Consider the following 7,676-nt stretch of genomic DNA (forward strand, 5'->3'; position numbering starts at 1 on the left):
AGCAATGAGTGAAAAACTTGGCTGTGAGAAACTATGACGTGAAGTGAAGGCAGGACAGACGTGGTTCATGACTTTGTATGTATGGATCACTTGGGTTGTTACCAACATCTGGTGAAAATTTCATGTCATTAGCACCTCTAGTAATATATTTACTGAGAGAAATGGTGACGTGTTCAATACTTATTTTACCCGCTGTGTAATCAATTCCTGTGGTTTCACAGTTAAAGCTGTGATTTACATCAAAGCACAAGAAAACATTTTAATAACATTCTTTTTGTGTTTTATTTTTTATACATTGATAAAATTATGAATAAAAGATTATTCTGTTTATTATCTGATAAATAAGAAGAAAATGTCTCTTTATTGTTTAAMAAAACATGTTATGACTTTAAATGAACAGAGTTCTGTCTCTCTGAAGGAGACCTTCTGAGATCAGGGTCAAAGACAGGTGGATCGGTTTCTTCCACCCCTAGGTGACCACTACATCCATCCAGGACACTCAAAGTACTTCACACTTACACACATTCACACTCTGATGGTGGTAAGCTACATAGTAGCCACAGCTGCCCTGGGGCACACTGACAGAGGTGGGGCTGCCATGCACCGGCGCCACCGGACCCTCTGACCACCATCAGTAGGCAAGGTGGGTGAAGTGTCTATATTTATTATAGTTTATTTAGTTATCATTTTTTCGTTTTATTCGTTTTTATTTATTTCATTTAATCAAAATGTTTTTTCCATTTCAGTTTTGGTTATTTAGTTAGTTTTAGTGAACTATAAGATAAATATGACTGTCTTGACACGTTAGCTTCTCTCAGCAGCTCCATGAAAAACAAACAACAGGTAGCAGCAGGTTGGAGACAACTATTTTCATCGTCCTAAAATAATCACACAAGTTTTTAGTTGGTAAAATTAAGTTACATAATTATTTTAGGAAGGTGTTGCCATAATGGACTGATTTAATGATGTTCCTGTGAGTTAGGTAACTCACAGGAACATCACAAGCTGGAGGATGCATTGAAAAATATGTTTATTCAAACTATAAAAAAACTAATACTAGAACTAATAAAAATAAACTAAACTATAAATAAGCATTAAAAATGCAATAATAACTAATAAAACTAGCAAATCTACTGTAAAAACTAATTAAAACTAAATGAATTAAAAGAAAAAAATCACAACAAAATAAAACTAAACTATTACTACTAAAAATCCAAAACTATTCTAACCTCATCTCAAACGTGTTTAAGTAGAAAATGTTGGCTGTGACGGTGCAGTCTTACCAGTTTGTCCTGGTCCAGACACAGGCCCACTACAGCCCCCCCACTGCCTGGTAATTTTACTGCTGTGCCGAACTGCAACAACAACACAAAAACATTTACTGTAAATGTGTAACACAATAACTGCTTCTGCTGACTCACTTTTAGAGATTAAAAAAGCACAAACATCCATTCAGTCTTTCATCTTCTGATGCTCTGTGATTGGTAGACATGCAAACAGGTCAGGGAGGGAAACTACTACTTTATTTATAAAGCAACCACAGCTGCAACAAAGTGCTGTACATGTAAAATAAAATAAAAAAAACATAAAAATACACAAAACAAACAAACAAAAAACTCTTCAATGGTTTGACAACTATCTGACCAATAGATCTCAGTGTTCAAGTAGCTTCCTCTTCTCTCCGATATCTCCAAAGTGGTGTTCCTCAGGGGTGAGTGTTGGGGCTGCTTTCATTTATTATAGGAATATGGTAAATAGACTGTACTTATATAGCACCTTCTCAAAGTGCTGCACACTACAATCTGTGTCCTCATTTACCCATTAATACATTTACACATTCACACATTTACCCATTCATACAACCCTCTGTTAGATCTCTACAAAGCTAACATGTACAATCATCTATAGCAGGAGTTCGCAAAGTGGGGGCCACGCCGGGGGGCGCTAGTAGGCCTCAGAAATCTGGATGGTTTTCTATTTCTTTTAACTTCTTTTAACTTAAGATCTGTCAGTTGAACCTGGACATGTTTGGTATCAAAATAAACCTAAGAATCATGGCTAAAAGCTCATGGAAACTATTTTAACATTCACCAAACACAGTTAAAATGTCAAGCAGCTGAATCATAAAAACCAAATGTATAAAATGTCATCACTGCAAATCTGTAAATACACACAAGCAAATCTGTAAAGGAAATTTTTTGACGTTATTTTTATAAAGCAAATCAAAATAGACACCAACATAGGTTATAAAGTGTGTTGAAAGTTTTTTCTACTTGGTTTTGAGTGAATATGATCCAACTGAAGTCAAATATAATTTCTCATTATTTCATATAATATACACGGTGACAAATAAATGTTTGGATAACTTTTCAAAAGAATAAACATTCAATAACAAGTCTTTTCAGACAGGTAGGAAAATATAATTAACTTTTGCAATTAAAAACTTCAGATTTCTTAACATTTATTAATGGTACTAGCATGGTCTGTCCTGTGCAGAATGACTAAATTCTTTTTTTTTTCTTTACCAAAACCTCTGTAACTTTGTTCCAGTTCTGTTCAGTCTGAAGCTAGCATAGCAACGGACAAGTTTGTAACAAAAAAGGCCAAATGAAGCGACCAGCAGCCCTGCTATGGAGGACACGGCGTGAAAAACTCCTGGCCAAGTAAAATCAAGAAGTTTGAGGCAGCATACATTAAGTATGGCTTTACAGCTGTTCAATAGTGAATAAAAGTGAGGACAAAACATTCTAAAAAGTTGATATTTCATTACATAAATTGATGTATTTTATTGTCCACTTGCAAGGGGGTCCACAGCCAGAAGCTAAAGTTGGGGGTCTTGGTATGGAAAAGTTTGGGAACCCCTGATCTATACGAATCAGTGCTTTAAACCACATTCATACACTGAGGAGACACACATAGGYGGGGGGGGGGGGGGGTTAAGTGTCATGCTCTGTGACAGAACAGCAGTGGAATTGAACATCCAACTCTCGCATTAGAGGAACAACTCCTCTAAGCACTCAGCCACAGCCACACAAATAGTCTGAGTTTAAATGTACCTTTTTATGCAGATGATACTGTATTATATTGTTCTGGTGTCTCACCTAATAATGCTTTTAATCAACTACAGTCAACCTTTAATGTTTTACAGACTAATCTTTATCACCTTAAGCTTGTGTTAAACGCAGATAAATAAAAGGTGAGGCTGTTTTCTAACGGGAGATTCAAACCTAAGGATCTTCCAGTCATTATTACAACTGAGGGTTTGCAAATTGAAAAAGTGTCTTTTTCTTCCCATATTCAACAACTAGTGAAGAGGCTGAGATTAAAATTGGGATTTTATTTCAGGATTAGAAGGTGTCTATGTTTTGAGGCTAGAAATCGACTGGTTGATGAACGTTCATGTCTTTACAGGACTATGGGGACATTTTATAACGCATGCTTTTCTTAAATGACACTGTTTATCATGGAGCTGTAAGATTTATAACAGGTTTAAAAGGTTTTACACATATTACACATTATACAGTAGGGCTGGATGGACGGCCACTTGTAGACTATATTTTTATTTTATTTTATATTTATAAGGCCATGCCAGGACTTGTTCCCTCATACTTATTATGGGAATTTATATTTACTTTCAGTGCCTAAAGTCTGAACGGAAGTTGGAAAGAAATCTTTTCAGTTTTCTGCTCCATCTTCTTGGAATCAGTTACAGAGCTACAGTACCTGAACCTAAAGGTGCTGCTGTCACTAAATGTTTTTGAGGCTGTTCTTACTGATTTAGGGAGAAAACCATCTGACTGTAAATGTTTTAACTGAGGAATCTTTTACTTTATCTATGACAGTGTAAACGTTGTCTGTTCTGTAACCTGTGTGTACCGCTGACAGTCTTGGCCAGGATTCCTTTGCAAAAGAGATTTTTAATCTCAATGGAATTTTCCTGTTGGAATAAACATTTAATAATAAAAAATAAAAACAATAAAATCAATTAAAATAAAAATGAAAACAAGTTTCAGGCTGTGCCAAAAGCCAGGGAAAAAAAACTTAAAGGGCACCTATTACGCAAAACTCACTTTTTCCATATTTTTAAACTTACTTTTGGGTCTCTACTGCTAAGAGAAGCAGACCAAACACCAAAAAAATACACCCAGCCGTTTTTTAGCTGTAATTTACGGAGCCCGTGAGGGGACATGGGAGATTTTTTTCTTTTGCGTTCCCACGCAAAAGTCGTTAAACACTGTTGTGCCTGCCGGTTTAACAACAAACCCACATGTTCACCATTAGCGAGTTAGCCTACTGCTTTAATTCAGCTTCAGAATGAATATATCACACAGCCACGCATGGAAGTATGTCATGTGTTAATATTTTAACACAGTGCAGCCACACAACATCAATGTCAATTTCACGAACTTGTGGCGACACATCCTGTTTTGGTAACCAGATATTTCAAAATAAAAGTCTGATTTAATTCAGTTCATATACAAATCAATCTTTTGCGTGGGAACGCAAAACAATTTTGCGAGGTAACGCAAAACTATTTTGCGAGGTAACGCAAAGGTATTGCGAGGTAACGCAAAAGTATTGCGAGGTAACGCAAAGGTATTGCGAGGTAACGCAAAAGTATTGAGAGGTAATGCAAAAGTATTGCGAGGTAACATAAAGATATTGTGAGGTAATGCAAAGATATTGCGAGGTAACGCAAAAGTATTGTGAGGTAACGCAAAGATATTGCGAGGTAACGCAAAAGTATTGCAAGGTAACCTAAAAGTATTGCGAGGTAACGCAAAGGTATTGCAAGGTAACCTAAAAGTATTGCAAGGTAACGCAAAAGAAAATAATCTCCCCATGTCCCCTCGCGGGCTCTGCAGTAATTACATGTATTTTTAGGTATCTGGAAACATGGTATTTCTTAACGCATGTTATTCTGACGTCACAATAACAGTCACCTAGCAAACTAAACCAGAGTCCTGCTCCTCACGAGGCAACCCGAGGTGAAGCTCCGCCCACTTCCTCAAGGGACGATAGTTGTGCTGTTTTTACAGCAGCCATGGAGAACAGAGATGACTGGATTCATTTTATTTTTATCTTTGATGACAATGTTCTAACAACATTGCCAAAGAAAGTTGTAGTTTGTGAAAATAATTTCACTTTGGAAACTTCTACCATGTCGGGGGCGGAGCTAACTTAAACAAACAGATGGGAGGGGGGTTTCCATAGCAACTTCTGCATACAGCACGTTCTGGAGAGAGCTGAAGAACAGGAAGAACTGCAAAGGTTAAATTTCATTTTTTGAGATTCTTTTTGTGAATTAAATCAAATGAACATGTTTTGTATAGCCCACAGATGGATACTAACTTGTGCTAAGACCCCCATAATAGGCCGCCTTTAACATATTTTTTTAATTGAACAGTGAAAGGACTTGTCTGACAGGAAGAGGAAGTCTCCAGCTCCTCCTGGGGGATCCAAAGATATTTCCAGGCCAGACAAGATACATAATCCCTCTTTCAAGTTCTGGGTCTGCCTCAGCGTTTTGATCTACTGGGACGTCTCCAAAGAAAGGCATCCTAATCAGATGCCTGCATCCCCTCAGCGAACCCTTTTTAGTTCATCAGTCGATCTGTACGTCCCTCAGCTTCACATCCAAGCTGTGGCTCTTCCACAGAGCTAGTTTATAACCACCTGGAGACTGCAGCACCAGGGACCACCCCTCACCTGCTAGCTGCCACCCAGCTCACACTGCACCAGATCTTGATGGTCTTGACTTACAAAAAGCTCTGCTAAAAGATGACAGTGAAACCTTCAGCACCAACCTGCTTTGCCAGCTGAACCATCTTCAGATTCCCAGAGCCCAGACAGTCATCAGTGTAAACAGACCTGTGGGTTAGTTAACATGTTAGGGTGGCTACAGGAAGCACCAAACACAGTAACTATAAACCCAAAATAAAAGTTACCTTAAACTAATCTAGATCTTAAATCAGACGTCCAGCAGCAAACACATAGTTACAGTGGGTCAATCAAACTTCTGTATGAATAATAAATTTAGCAGTGGATGAGATCTAAAGATCCTGAAAAGGCTGATCCAGCTGGGACCAGTGAAGTGAGAAGGGGTTATCTGTGGAATCAAAGTGGGCATGTCACAAGACTGGGCGTGTCACACTGTGGGCTACGAGGCCTACATGACGGTATCCTTAGATCCTGCTTGATCTCTTTACAGCCTGACCCTGACCCCAACACTAAGGTTAACCAGGAGAAATGTGACCCAAGTAGGGGGCTCCAGAAAAAGTGGTGCCATTCAGTAACGCCCCTTTTTTGCTTGTCCAGTCAGGTGTGTCCCTTTAACAAAGTCTGTCAAATCAGGTGTGTCGCTTTAGAATCGCCTTTCCTTGTGACACGCCCACTCGTCCGCAGAGACCCCTACTAGAGTGAAGTGCTAACTAGAGTTGAAATAAACGAGGGGATTCTGACATTATCAGTCCATGAAATGGACATTATTAGGTGTTATCAGTCCCATACAATGGCTTCAGAGGGTCCCTACTGTGCCTTCTAGGCTTTTCAGACTGTCCCGACAGTGCCCCTAGTGGTTTAATATATCAATGACAATGAATGTGTAAATAAACAAAATATATTGTAATAAATTTTTTGTGTCCGTGTCGGTCTCGAACCCTGGTCTCCCACTCTCTGGTCCAACACTCTACCCATTACATTACCCTATTTGAAGGCCACAATATATACATCCGCTGGAGGGTGGTATCTTTAGCGCTAACCATGTCATTTGCTCTAAAGTTAACCTTAGTGGCTTTAAGCCTCATATTAACCAGTTTTTTATGCCTCATTTTAACCAGATGGTGGCTTTATGCCTCATATCAACCAGGTTTTTTTTTTGCCTCATATTAACCAGTTTTTTGTGCCTCATATTAACCAGATAGTGGTTTTATGCCTCATATTAACCAGATGACAATCAGAAGCCATTCTATGGGACGGGGAACCTGCTAACCGGCACAGGCGGGACATTCTGAAGCCTTTCAAGGGGACTGATAACGTTGACGTCATGGATGATAACATCCGAAGGGGTGAATAAACCAAGAAGTGTTGCTTGACATGCAGTATTACACATTCTGTATTTCTGCACACATAACTGGGGTTTGTTACAGTTCTGATCAGGCTGAGTTTAAATTTCATTCAAAGTTTTACAACATCAGGCAGTGGTGACAGTAATGGAGCACATTTACTTTTCGTAAGTACATTTTTTGAGTATCTCCTTTACTTGAGTAATTGTTTTTTTTTGGGTGCTTATGACTTTCACTGCACTACATTTCTAGGAAGTATTTAGTTACTTGTTACTTTTGGTTCAGCATAGTTTTGTAATCAGCTGTTGCTGTTTTTTTCTTGAAATGCAATTGGCCACACTATGTTCCTCAAGGGGAACCAATCACAGTTGTAGCTCACACCTGGGATATAGTTGGAATTACATCATCTTCATTAACGGTCGTGAGCTGAGCTCCACCTTCATTTCAAACAGAACCAGCAATGAAGACGACTGAAAAAAGCTGAGAAACCAGCCATGACCATATCTCAGCTCCATGTTTGACATTTTCTGATTAAAAATAGTTTGTATCCACGATTAGTTGTAACATTAGACTTTATTTGATAAACATATATTTTAACTGTAAAATAAAGAC

General features: G+C 38.4%; 1 protein-coding gene across 1 annotated transcript in view; it reads right to left on the reverse strand.

The window, feature by feature from the left end:
* gkup (glucuronokinase with putative uridyl pyrophosphorylase) overlaps positions 1 to 7,676 on the reverse strand; it is a gene marked incomplete in the record, with an annotated part of 52,996 nt that overhangs the window by 13,017 nt on the left and 32,303 nt on the right. The window contains 2 exon segments of the mRNA XM_014022881.1: positions 1,284 to 1,355; positions 5,808 to 5,871. Coding sequence (XP_013878335.1) covers positions 1,284 to 1,355; positions 5,808 to 5,871 — 136 coding nt within the window.

The sequence above is a fragment of the Austrofundulus limnaeus genome, unplaced genomic scaffold (genome assembly GCF_001266775.1).
Source record: "Austrofundulus limnaeus strain Quisiro unplaced genomic scaffold, Austrofundulus_limnaeus-1.0 Scaffold345, whole genome shotgun sequence".
Classification (NCBI taxonomy): Eukaryota; Metazoa; Chordata; class Actinopteri; order Cyprinodontiformes; family Rivulidae; genus Austrofundulus; species Austrofundulus limnaeus.